The 13855-nt window shown below is 50.9% G+C and overlaps 1 protein-coding gene across 5 annotated transcripts in view; it reads left to right on the plus strand.

Moving 5' to 3' along the window:
* Positions 1–5732: 5732 nt before the first annotated feature.
* The window catches only part of NWD1 (NACHT and WD repeat domain containing 1), a 75496-nt gene continuing 67373 nt past the window's right edge, over positions 5733–13855 (plus strand). The window contains exons 1-4 of one of the 5 annotated variants that reach the window (XM_045047845.1): positions 5733–6673; positions 8576–8767; positions 8906–8940; positions 13169–13254. In XM_045047845.1, the coding sequence (XP_044903780.1) occupies positions 8670–8767; positions 8906–8940; positions 13169–13254 (219 nt within the window). In that variant the 5' untranslated portion in view covers positions 5733–6673; positions 8576–8669. The other 4 variants (XM_019819120.3, XM_045047838.1, XM_045047834.1 and 1 more) reach the window with 4 other exon arrangements.

Raw genomic sequence — 13855 nt, forward strand, 5'->3', positions numbered from 1 at the left:
CAGCCCATCCACTCAGTAGAATTCTAGGTAGCCATTAAAATGAATGAACTAGATCTCCAGGAGACTGCCATGAAAAAGTGTCTGTGTTGTATTATTATGTGACAAAGGCAAGGAGCCAAAGACAGTGTTAAAACAGAAAAAAAAACGTTTTCCCCACATTTGTTTATGTGTGCATAATAAAAGGACTGTTCATAGTGGTGATCTGTTGAAGGATCTCTGGGTTTCCATGGAGATGGTGGGTCTCCTTTGCTGGGAATCCTGGATCCAGGTGGGGTGTGGGGGGCAGTTGTCACGGTTTTGTTTAATGATATGGTGGCCGTGAAAAAAATCCCAACAGGGAGCCATATGGCCAACTTCATTCTTTAACAACCAGGTGTGAGTAAAACCCACTGTTGTGGCTTGAATTACATCTCCCCAAAGTTCATAGGATGAAATCCTAACCCCAGTACTGCAGAACGTGCCCTTATTTGGAGAGAGAGCCTTTAAAGAGATGATCAAATTCAGGGGTGCCTGGGTGGCTCAGTCGGTGAAGCATCTGACTTTGGCTCAGGTCACGATCTCACGGTTTGTGGGTTCGAGCCCCACGTCGGGCTCTGTGCTGACAGCTCGGAGCCTGGAGCCTGCTTCCGATTCTGTGTCTCCCTCTCTCTGCCCCTCCCCTGCTCACACTGTGTCTCTCTCTCTCAGAAATAAACATTAAAAAAAAATTAAAGGCAAAGACTTTTGTTCGTGCATCTTTCAGATTTTTTTAATTATAAAAATAATACAGTCTGGTTGTTAAAAATGGAAACTACAGAGACGTGCATAAAGAAAAAAAGAGAGAGAGGGATAAAAAGAGACTTAACTCTTCTCACCTACAACCCACCTCCCAAAGGTAGTCACTCTGAACAGTCCTTTTAATCTGTACATGTAAACACTCAGAAAGTGACAGGTGTGCTTGCCATATTCTCTTCTGTATGCAGGTGAGTGTCTCTTTAGTAACATAATTATACCTTTGGCTTTTCCTTAGATGGTTGAATCTCAGAGTATTGTCTAACTTTGAGCTGCTTTAAAAAATTTTTTTAATGTTTATATATTTTTTTGAGAGACAGAGAGAGCGCTAGTGGGGGAAGGGCAGAGAGAGAAAGAGAGACAGAGAATCCAAAGCAGGTTCTACACCGTCAGTACAAAGCTCCATGTGGGGCTCGAACTCACGAACTGTGAGATCATGACCCGAGCCAAAGTTGGAAACTCAACCAACTGAGCCACCCAGGTGCCCCTTGACTTTGAGCTTCTTAGCCAGGACCTCACTGGCCCTGCTCCAATCGAGGGCAGGAGGAATTAGGAGTTCTACAGACTGCCTGGGACTGCAGGCAAAATTATGTGTACACATCATTTTCTAGGAGGGGGTCCAGAACTGTCATCGAGGAGGTTAAAAGTGTGGTCTGCAACCCTTGAGAAACTTACCGAACCAGTGGGCAAAAATGAGGTCAATTGTCGATTTCCATTGGGCAGTTATTCTGAACCCTCCTGTAATTCGAAATACAGATGATAAGGGGACCTGGGTTCAAACACCCCCCCCCCCCCAGTTACTGCACACAGTTACTAGCTGTGTGACCAGGGGCCTCAGCTTCCACTGTAATAATTTTTTTTCCTATTTAAATCCATTTTTTTTAATTGAGGTAAAATTCACATAACAGAAAAGAAATAACTTTAGGGGCACCTGGCTGGCTCAGTTGGTGGAGTGTGCGATTCTTTAAAAAATTCTTTTAACATTTATTTATTTATTTATTTATTTATTATTTTTTTCAATGTTTATTTATTTTTGAGACAGAGAGAGAGATAGAGCATGAATGGGGGAGGGTCAGAGAGAGAGGGAGACACAGAATCCGAAGCAGGCTCCAGGCTCTGAGCTGTCAGCACAGAGCCCAACGCGGGGCTCGAACCCACGGACCGTGAGATCATGACCTGAGCCGAGGTCGGACGCTCAACCGACTGAGCCACCCAGGCGCCCCACGTTTATTTATTTTTAAGAGACAGGGAGAAACAGATCACAAGCGGGGGAGGGACAGAGAGAGAAGGAGACACAGAATCCGAAGCAGCCTCCAGGCTCTGAGCTGTCAGCACAGAGCCCGACGCGGGGCGTGATCGTGACCTGAGCTGAGGTCGGACGCTTAACCGACTTGAGCCACCCAGGCGCCCGTCTTTTTTTTTGTTGTTTTTTTTTTTAAATTTTGAGTGTGCGATTCTTGATCTCTGGGTTGTGAGTTCGAGCTCCACGTTGGGTATGGAGATTGCTTACAAAGAAAAATCTTAAAAATAAATAAATAATTGCAAAGTGCACGATTCGGCAGCATTTCATATGCTCACCATGTCGGGCAGCTATCATTTCTATCTAGTTCCAGAACGTGTCCATCACCCCAAACGCTACGCGGCCCTTTGCCACTGGCGTCTGTCACTCAGCGTAATGTCTTCTAGCTTCTTCCACGCGGTAGCACGTGTCAGTGTTTCCTTCCTTTCTCCGGCAGGGTAACATTTCATTGTGTGGATTTATCACATTTTGTCTATCCGTTTGCCTTTGGAGGGACATTTGGGGTGTCTGTATATTTGGCTGTTTTGATGAGCGCTGCTCTGAACCTCCTTGTACAGGATTTGTCTGAACGCCTGCGTTCACTTCCCTTGGGTCTCTACCTAGGAATGGGAATGCCAGATCACATGGTCATTCCGCGTTTAACTTTCCAAGGAAATGCCAAGCTGTTTCCCACAGCTGCTGCATCCTTTTACGTTCCCACCAGTAGTGCATGAGGGTTCCAACTCTTCCGCAGCCTTGCCAATACTTGTTATTTTCTTTGTTGATTATCGATGACCTAGTCGGTGCGAGGTCGTATCTTGCTGTACATAATATTTTCAAGTAGTATTTTATAAAAACAAAGTCCATGCAAAAGATCTGTGCTTGAACAAATCATCAAAATCTTTTTATTTTTTGTTTTATTTTTTATTTTTTATTGTAGCACAGGCTCCTTGCTGCCTGTGCAGAACCTGACGAGGGGCTCCAACTCAGAAACTGTGAGACGGTGACCCAAGCCAAAATCAAGAGTCTGACGCTTAACTGACTGAGCCATCCAGGCGTCCCACGAATCATCAAAACTTAATGAAAATAGGATCCAACCCTGCATTTACATACTCACCTCACTTGCCTCACTCTGTTTTAAATTGTGATATTTCAGGGTGCCTGGGTGGCTCAGTCAGTTAAGCAACTGACTTTTTAGCTCAGGTCATGATCTCCCAGTTGGTGAGTTCAAGCCCCACATCCGGCTCTCTGTTGTCAGTCCACAGCCTGCTTTGCACCTTCTGTCTCCTCCTCTCTCTGCACCACCCCCTCTCTTTGTTGCTGTCTCTCAAAAACAAATAAAAAGTTGTCTAAAAAGGTAAAACAAAATTGTGAGATTTCATTCATTGTGGATTTTGTTGCCTCGATTTTATTTTTTCGATATTGCTTTAAAATTTTACTTACACTTTTGTCACCATAAAAAATGACAAAATATTATTTATTTGTATTGCTTTTTTTTGTGCCCTCCCCCCAAAACGCTGCACCCCAGACCAGCCAACACGTCTCCTGCTTCCTCCTCATTCCGTTCTGCCCTGCATTCCAGCGGCTTCTGCCCGTTCCGCGGCAACTCCCGCGCTGACCTCCAGGGGGCGCAGCTTCCCCGCGCGTCCTTGGCCAAGGCATCTCCTTCCAGGCCGAGAGTTTGAGCTGATTTATTAACATCTCCCGGCTCCGTACCTCTTCCTTAAGGTGGGAATGATATCGTTAGGCAAAGAAGGTATGAAAATGCCCTCGCTTATGGCTCAGCCCCTACCCAACACATAATATCCAACACAATTGTAATCATTTTTTTGTTTTTGTTTATTTTCATTTATTCTGAGAGAGACTAAGTGTGAGCAGGGGAGGAGCAGAGAGAGAGGGAGAGAAAGAATCCCAAGCAGCGTCCGCACTCAGTGCAGAGCCCGATGCAGGGCTGGGACTCACCAACTGTGAGACCCCCACTCCAACCGAAATCAAGAGTCGGCTGCTCAACCAACTTAGCCCCCCGGGCACCCCACATAATGGTAATTATAACTTTTCCCTAAGAACAGGTATGGAAGAATATGTTACACTTTTACTGCACAGAATTTCAAACCCCAAAATAGACATAATGGTATCATGAACCGAGAGCCCCAGATCCAACTCCTATCACCCCCTGGCCAACCCCACCCCATCCACCTTTTCATCTGGGATTATTATTTCAAAATTAATCCCAGTCATTCTAGAAATCTTACTGTTCTATAAAATATTTTATTGCGCATCTCCAAAAGATAAAGACATTCTTTTTTTAAAAAACACCTTATACCATGATACCATTAGTTCAGTTTAAAAATGTTGCCAAGGGGTGTCTGGGTGGTTCAGTTGGTTAAGCAGCTGACTCTTGGTTCCGGCTCAGGTCATGATCTCCGAGTTCGTGAGTTCAAGCCCCGTGTCGGGCTCTGTGCCGACAGCTCGGAGCCTGGATCCTGCTTTGGATTCTGTGTCCCGCTTTCTCTCTGCTCCTCCCCCATTCATGCTCTGTCTCTCTCTCTCTCTCTCTCTGTGTCAAAAATAAATATTGAAAAAAAAATAAAACTGGGGCACCTGGGTGGCTCAGTCGGTTAAGCTTCCAACTTTGGCTCAGGTCATGATCTCATGGTCTCGATCGTGAGTTCGAGCCCCGCGTTGGGCTCTGTGCTGACACCCTGCTTTGGATTCTGTGACTCCCTCTCTCTCTGTCCCTTCCCCTTCTTCTCTCTCTCAAAAATAAATACACATTAAAAAATAACGTAAAAAAAATGTTGCCAAGAATTCTTTAAAACCTACAGATTCCAATGTAGCTGACAAACGTTGAGGTTTGAGTCTCGGACCTGTCACCCCCTTGCCAAGGGACCTTGGGCAAATTGTTGAGCTTCTCTGAAGCCTGTTTTCATCCTTGGTAAACCAGGGTAGCGAAATGAAGGTCCCGGTTCCCCGGGGAGAACTGGAGACAGTATGTTATATTAGCACCTGAAGCTAAGAGGTCCTCAAAGTATAATAACATGATGATGGTACCATGAATATAGTAACATGACAGAGCAGTGGTTCTCAACCAGAGGGTGGAGGCGGGGATTCTGGTCCCCAGGGGACACTTGGCAATGTCAGGAGACATTTTCGATTGTCATGATCGGGAGAGGTTGGTGCCATTTGCGTCTAGTTGGTGGAGGCCAGGGATGCGGCTCAGCACCCCTGTGAGCTTCCCGTGTGAAATCTGAAATCAGCCCCGATACTTGGAGGGGAGGGAGAGACCAAAGAAAAGCCGGCCACTTCAGACGGGTGGGCGGCAGGTTTGATAAGCAAGGGAGCTTGCAAGGCTTGTCTTCAGTGGCCACAGATGAGTTGATCGTCACACCTGCCAGCCAAAATCTTAACATTTATAGAGCGGCCTTAACTGGGTTCAGTCTCGTGCGCAGTCCAGATGGTCCTAACACCACATCACTATCTCAAGGCTGTGTCCTTGGGGAGCATCTCGTGCGGGGAAGGCCAGCGGAGTGAACACTCCAAGGACAGGGGAGGGGGAGCCTCCACTTGCCCAGGTCCAGCTGGTGGGTCAAACCTGCAGTCACGTGTTCCTGATGGCCTCCTCCGACACGCACACCCCCACCACAACAGGTGCTCTGGCCCCCAATATTAGCAGGGCTGAGACTGAGAAACCCTGCTCCAGAGACTTGGATTGCATGAACACTTGCTGGGACATTGACATTGGGCACTTTGGTTTCTGACTCCACCACTTGTTGGGTGAGACTGGAAATAATAGTAATTAATCCCGGCTAACATTTCATGGGCCCTGTGCATGCCCCAGGCATGGTGCTAGGCTCGCTGTGTAAGTGAATTTCATTGTTTTACCAACCCTGGAGATTGTTAAGAAAACTTAAGCCCAGAGAGGCCAAGCGGCCCGTGCACAGGGCTTCACCTATCTGGGCCTCGTTTTTTTTTTTCATCAGTGGGACAGGATGATAATATCTGCTTCTCGGGCACACTGCCCACGCAAGATGCCAACCAGCTGGCACCTCATGGACCCTTAACAAATGGCCTCTGCTATGATGAGTGTATTAGCCCGGCACACAACGGTTAACCATCAAGTCTGGCTGAGTGCCCAGCTAAGCCAGGGCCCGAGAGCCACACGATTTCTTTCATTATCCCAGTTGCTGGGTGAATTGGCAGGGAGAGACCTGGGAAGTACCTAAGACAAAAGTTACTAGGATTGCCGGGGGCTTGTCTTCCGGGCAGTGCTGCGCCCAGAACACTCTCTTCTCCAGCCTGCTTCCTCAGAGGATTTTAAATCAGCCCTGCCACCACCAGCAAGAGTGAGAGGGAGGCCAGAGCTCCCGAGGAAAACCAGGAGGTAGGCACCGCAAGGTGTCCCTCCTGGGGGAATCCAGGCTTGCTCGATTGCCTGCAGTGACTAATAGAAGTCAAGGAAGATGGACAGTTGTGGATGAGCCCGTTGATGTGACAGTTATTTAGTGAGCACCTGCCGTGTGCCAAGCATGCTGACCTTGGCAGACAAGTCTTTGCACTTATGGAATGCATGTTCTTATGGAGAGACAAGCAGTAAACAAGCAAGAAGAAACCTATCAGCTGGTGGTGAGTACCATGCAGAGAATTAAAATAGGGCAATGGCAGGGGCGCCTGGGTGGCTCAGTCGGTTAAGCATCCGACTCCTGCTCTCAGCTTGGGTCATGATCTCACGGTTGGTGAGTTCGAGCCCCACATCGGCCTCTGCGCTGTCATCACAGAGCCTGCTTGGGATTCTCTCTCCCTCTGTCTCTGCCTCTCCCCTGCTCATGCGCTCTCTCTTTGTCTCCCTCTCAAAATAAATAAATAAACATTTCAAAAAATAGGGTGATGGCATTGGGAGTGACTTAGGGAGGGAGGTCACTGAGCAATGTGATGGTCAGGGAGAGCCTCTCAGGATGTGGCATGTAAGCTGAGGTGTGGGTGGCAAGAAAGGATTCAGATTGGGGAGTTCAGGTGCAGCATGTGCAAAGGCCCTGAGGCTGCAGTAAAGCTGGTTGTCTTAGACCAGGGGTTCTCAACTAAGCATGATTCTGCCCCCAAGTAGACATTGGCAATGTCTGGAGATATTTTTGATCGTCACAGGTTTGGCGGGGGGTGGGGGGGGGGTTGCTGCTGCTGGTATCCACTGAGTAGAGGCCAGGATGTTCTCAACATCCTACAATGCACAGGATGGCCCCCACTGCAAAGAATGACCTGGCGCCAGATGCCAATAGTGCTGATGTTGCAAAAGTCTGGGCTCCAGGAATAGAAAGAAAGCCTAGTGTGAGGGTCAAGGTCAAAACCTTCCAATACTCCTGTAGATGTGAGGAGGTGGTAAGTAAGGGCACAAGGCCATATGCTGGGGTGGGGTAGAGTCCAAGGGGCCTATTGGAGACTGAGATGAATGGAGGAAGGAACAGAGATTTGGGGGAGGCAAATTCAAGGTCAGGGGATTGGTGAGGAGGTGATAGGGACAAACCTAGATGGACCCTGGGGTCCAGAGCTGGGGCCTGGGTGAGGTCAGCAGAGTGCAACTAAATCAGAGGGCCTGGGTGGGTCATGGGAAGGTGGCTGGATGGCCAGGCTGGCTCTGAGGGTCCCTGGAGGAGAAGGGACCAGACCAACACTCACTCCCCGACCGGACCCTTCCAGGCTAGTGAAAAAGTTCTTGCTCTGCTCCCCAGTTTTCCTCATTTGTGAGATGGTGACAGTCAATTATGTTATAACATTTTTCAGGTCTGTGCAGGAAAAGTTAATTCAACAGGCCCGGGTTGTCCACATTCTGGACACGAAAGGTTTGGCGCTTGACCGGCTCCCAAGAAGTGGCCTCTAGGCCCTTGGAACGTCTTGCCTGATGGGGGTGTGTTTGTTCATCTGGGGACCTTGGAATATACCAGAGAGTCTGTGCTAATGATGCGATTTCTGGTGGGGGGCCTTGGGTCACGTGGTGCCAGCTCTGGAGGGGCTCTGGAGGTCAGCCATGTCTGTGTGACCGATGCCCAGCAAGAACCTGGGCACCTAGGCTCAGCTGCACTTCCCAGGCTGGCAACCCTCCGAGCCTGCTGTCACACGTCGTCGCCGTGAGAGTTAAGCGCCACTCTCACAGCTCTGCTGGGGGCGGACACTGGAGGCCCGAGCCTGGTGTCCCCTGGATGCTGCCCTGCACGCCTCTTTCCTTTCATTGAGCTGCCCCATAACCATGAGAACAGCTTTTCCGAATTCTGTGAGTGCTTCTAGCAAACCCTCACATCTGAGGGTGGTCTCGGGGACCCCTGAAAGGCAGACTCTTCTCCCAAGTGGACAAGGCAGAGAAGGGAAGTTGAGGCAGAGAGGAAAAGATACTGCAAAAGCTCCGGCTGTTTGGTTGAACCGATACCAGAATTTCTGAAACGCCCGTATGTAGAGCGGGGACTGGACGTTCAAGCACCCAAATGCCTTGCTCGCGTCGGGTGCATCACGGCTACGTTGGGCATTCCTTTTGCTTTTCAGGCACATCACGCTTCCTTGTGTGCTATCCCGAGTGGACTGCCTCTCTCTCCTCACCCCAGCTCGCCTTCGAGTAGCTGTCACTCCCACTTCACGGATGGTGCGGCCAGTGTCCCAGGAAACAGGCCACTTGCTTAACTTCTCCAGGGCAGCGATGGACGGACAAGCATTCCAACCAGACCCATGGACTCCCAGGTATACGTTCCTTCTGCCTGTGGTTTGTTAATATCGAGAGGTGGGTGGGCAGGACTCAGATCACCAGGGCGTTTTCAATAATGAGAAGGTCTTTCCCTGGTCCTAGAGGCCATGTTTTTGGTTAATCTTTCCCCCCAGCTTTATTGACAGATCATCAGCGTGTATAACACCGTGTAAGTTTAAGGTGCCCGACGTGTTGATTTTGATGCACTTGTATCTTGCACGATGGTTACCGCAGTAACGTTAGGTAACACCTCCAGCATGCACATAATTACTGTTTCTTTTTAGTGGTGAGCACCTTCAAGACCTATGCTGTTGGCAACTTTCAAGTGTATAATACAGTATTATTCACTGTAATCACCGTGCTGTGCATTAGATTCCTTAGGTCGGTCTTATTCGTCTTCTAACTGGAAGTTTGTAATCTTTTGACTGACAGCACCCCATTCCCCTCACCCCCTTTCCCTCCTAACCGTCTCTCTGTTTCTGGGAGTTTGGCTTTTTTTAGATTCCACATAGAAGTGAGATCTTACGGCACTTGTCTTTCTCTGTCTGGCTTATTTCACTTAGCACAACGCCCTCAAGGTCTATTCATGTTGTCACAAGCGGTGGGTTTTTTTTTTTATTATTTCAAAGAGCACATCTCAGTTTGATATGGGCCGGTCCTGAGCCGCCCCTGGAGACTTGCTAGTCTCCCTTCTTATCTGCGAGAGCTGTCTCCACGCCTCCCGCAGGCGAGGAGATCTGGCTAGAGTGGATTTAAAGCTGATTTCTCAGGTTCTCAGCTCTGCTGACATTGGGGGAACAGATCATTTTCTCTGGCGGGGGCTGTCGTGTGCATTCTATCTAGGGTGCTGAGCAACGTCCCTCGTCTCTACCCACTGGGCACCAGCAGCCCCCACCTCCCCCCGTCGTGACAACCAAAATGTCTCCAGGCATTGCAAGTGTCTCCTGAGAAGCAGAATATTCCCCAGTTGAGAACTGCTTGTTTAAGCGGTACACCCAGCGCCCGGACCTCTTTGGAGGGGACAGTGAACGCAGGATGAGGTGGGGGTTCCACTCAGTGTTTGTCCTTCTGGCCTGACCAGCCAGGACCGGCAGGGCTCCCAGCCCCTGACAGTTTCCCTCTGCACACCTGGGCCCAGGCTCAACTTTCACAGAGCCCCAGGGGACCTAGGTGTTCCAGAGGCTGGCTGGTCCCCAGGTCCCCATGCTGGGCTCCAGGAAACCATAGTTGCTGTGGTGACTGCTGAGCTCTTGGGGTGAGGAACCAGCTGGTTGAGGGGCAAAAGATTCCAGTGCCTGGAGCAGCCAACCACATCCAGGGGCCGCCGTCTCCCCATTAGTGCTTGCAGACCGAGCAGAGGCGGCTTCAGCTCCCCAGGGGGGCCGGAGGGGACGGGGGGGGGGGCTGTGGGGCGCTGAGGGGGTGAGACCGATACCCCTCTCCAGATGGCCCTGCCCGGCTGTCCTCCCAAGAAGGCCACCTGGCCTCCGGCTTGAGGTCTCTGAATCCCAGGCCCTTCCCTGGGGAAGGGTCATCCAGGCAGACAGGCAGCATGAGCGTGGGTCCCCTCAGCCCGGGCACCCGCCGGCGGCTTCTCCAGGGTCTGGCAGGCCCCCTCCCGGAGCCTCGGTCCAGCAGTGTGGCCGTCTTCATCAGCGCCGCGATCTCAGGTAAAGGGCCGGGAAAGGCTGGGGGGCTAGAGGCAAGCAGGTACTCTTAGGGAGGGGCGAGGTGGCCAGGGCCTGGCTCGAGGGCTCCTCTAGGAGACCTGGATAAGAATGCAGCCTGGCCAGCGGCCCACGTGGGAACGAATGAGAAGGAGCCTCCTAGACCCTCTGTTTCCTCCTCGATAATCCAGGCTGAGACCCTGACTTGACAGGCTTGCTCCGAGTGGCAAATCTTATTGCAAGTAACATTTATGATGAAGGTACGACGCGCTATGTGCCAGGCTTCAAAAGCGTAAGAGGGGCGCCTGGGTGGCTCAGTTGGCTAAGCGTCCGACTTCGGCTCCGGTCACGATCTCGCGGTTCGAGGGTTCGAGCCCCGCGTCGGGCTCTGCGCGGACAGCTCAGAGCCTGGAGCCTGCTTTGGACTCTGGGTCTCCCTCGCTCTCTGCCCCTCCCCCGTGTGCGCCCTGTGTGTCTGTCTCTCTCTCTCTCGAAAATAAACAAGCATTAAAAAAATTGGAAAAAAATTTGAAAGTATAAGAGCCTTGCCACCGCCCCCAAGACTTGCATGACCCGACTCTCCTCACCTCCCGTCTTGATCTTATATGGCCCTTCCCCACACCCGCATGCTGTAGTCACGCTGGGCTCCAACGGGTCTTGGAATCCTTGAAGCCCCAGGCCCCATAAACCGGAGTCATTTCGGTGCTTACTTAACGGGTGGCTTCCCTAAGCAGAGCCGCGAGCTCTGTGGGGGCAAAGACTACGTAAAGTAGTGTGTGGGCAAATATTTAATAGCCCGTGCCCCCCCAAATCTAAACAAGACGACATGAAATGCAAAGCGCCACCGATTTGTGCTGTCCGCCAATTTCCATTGTGTGACTCCTCCCGCCAGGTCAATTTCCAGCCGCCGCCGAGACTTCTCTGAACGCGGAGTCAGGCAGAGATGTGGCGGTCATTCGCCGTTCTCTAAGATTTCCCCGATACAAAATCAATAGCCAGGACAAATGCAAGAACAGAGCTCACAGCCAAATGCCAAAAAATAATTAGGAAGTTCGTTAAGCGCCTGACCCCTGATTTCAGCTCAGGTCATGACCTCACGGCTCGTGCGTTCCAGCCCCGCGTCGGGCTCTGCACTGAGCGGGTGCAGAGCCTGCTTGGGATTCTCTCTCTCTCTCTGCCCCCTCCCCCGCTTGCTCTCTATCTCTCCCTCAAAATAAATAAAAATAAACTTAAAAATTAGGAAGGGATGAGTTTTGAGGATTTGCCGTCTCTGCTCTTTCCATCCTAAGTTTAGATCATTGGATTTTTCATGATGGCCGCGTTAACGACTGGTTTACAAAGATTCCTGGAGATTTTAGCAGCAGTCGCCCCCCGCCCCCCCCAGCCAGTAGGACTGCGTCATCCATGTATGTCTTGCTTGTCACTGTGCCCTGGATGCTTAGCAAGGTTCTAAGCAGAAAGCAACTTCCTAATAAAACCTCCGTGGGCAGATGTAAATGACCCGTGGAAAGGATTAGACAGGCACGGGAAGGGCATGGGGTAGGAGGCAGATCCAAGGCTGACACCCAGGGATTGGGCAACCTCTTCATGCCAGTGGCTTTGGGAGCCCTTCCCTGAACACTCCAATGACCTCCCCCTGACCAGGTGGAGAGGACCAATGTTTCTTCAACATCTGTCTCGCACAAGGTGCTTTTACTGGTAAGATTCAACAGCTCGACCAACGCCTACTAAGCACTTGGGTCGAGGGCTAAGAAACCAGCCATGACCAAGATGAGCAGAGGCGCTTGACTTTGGGCAGCTCGCAGCCTTGCGAGGTAGAAGCATCACCCCCGTTTTACAGAGCGGGAAACTGAGGATGGCCTGCCCCTTGGCATCAGACCGCACAGTGAAGTCAGGGGCACCGAAAGGTCTCAGGGTCCAGGTTTTACCCTCGGTAGGGCTGCCGGAGTCTAGCAAAAGCGAAAAACCAGGACACCAGTGAAATGTGCATTTCAGATAACACCGTGAATAATCCTCCAGTGTAGGTATTTCCCAAATAGTGTGCGACATGGGACAGACTTAGGCTAACAGATTATTCGTTGTGTATCTGAAATGCAGATTCGACTGGGTTTATCCCATGTGTACCTATACCCAAACAGTGCAAGGAACAGGATATACTTGAGCTATTAAGTTTTTCACGGTTTACTGAAGCACAAATTCAGCTGGGCATCCTGTTTTTAATCTAGCGACCCCAGGCTGGGGGACCAATCATTCTGGTTAGCGGAGACGGAGGGGTTTCCTGGGATGTGGGATTTTTAGCACTAAGACCAGGAAAGTCCCTCTTTGGTTTGCCTCATGTCTATTATTATTTTTTTTTAATGTTTCTTTATTTATTTTCAGAGAGAGAGAGACAGAGAGGGAGAGAGAGCATGAACCGAGGAGGGGCGGAGAGAGATTGGGAGACAGAGAATCCCTCCCAGAGAGGGAGACAGGCTCCGCACTGTCAGCACCCAGGGCCCGACGCAGGGCTTGAACTCACGAACTACGAGATCATGACCTGAGCCAGAACCAAGAGTCGGCCGCGTAACCGACTGAGCCACCCAGGCGCCCCTGCCTCGCGCATTTTTGTATCTTTTAATTTGCCCCGTGGGGCCCCAGCCTTAGTGGGGGCAAACGAGGCTGAAAGCACAGCCGTGGGGCAAGAAAGCTGATGTCCTGGGTTCCTCCAACTGATGATGACCTTCCTTGCAGATATGGATGCCGAGAGAGAAGCCCTACAGAGCACCGCCTACCCCGAAGTGCAGAACTTCTGCCAAAAGCACGGTCTGATGTTCGAGGTAACTGCCCCCTCCCTGCCTCAGTTTCCCCTGCCCTGAAATTAGGGAATAGAGCTGTGCCACCCAGGCTGCCACATAGGACCTTTTGCTCCAGGGAGCTCCACGCTGGTGATGCACCCTGTGGCAATGGAAGTCCTCTAAACAGGCAGGGGGAGGGATTGTAGCCACAGGCACCGTGGTTAGAGCAGGAGGTGTGGCAGTGCCCTGGGACCCTGCTCCCTGGGCATGTCCCTTTACTGCCTTTTGTTGTCGGTCTGCCCTGCCCTCCTGGCCCTCCCTGCGCTGGGACAGCTTCAGGGGGAGTCTAAGAGGACCGTGGGGTGTTTGGGGGGCACACGGGAGTGGGCTGGGCCTTTTTCGGAAGCAATAATGGTGTGCCTGCCAGGCACGGTCACCGCAGACCCCAAACAGAGTCCCCTATGACTCTTAGCACCAATCCGGGGGTGGGAACGTTGCTCCTCACATGTTACCAACAGAGCGTCTTTGGAGTTGACACTGACTCCTTGCCATTTGTGACAGCGATCCGTCACATCAAAGGCCCTCTCGATTATATATAAACACACCATGGTTTATATGTCACTAAGAAAGAAACGGTGCTGGG

This window comes from Felis catus, chromosome A2, assembly GCF_018350175.1.
Source record: "Felis catus isolate Fca126 chromosome A2, F.catus_Fca126_mat1.0, whole genome shotgun sequence".
Lineage (NCBI taxonomy): Eukaryota > Metazoa > Chordata > Mammalia > Carnivora > Felidae > Felis > Felis catus.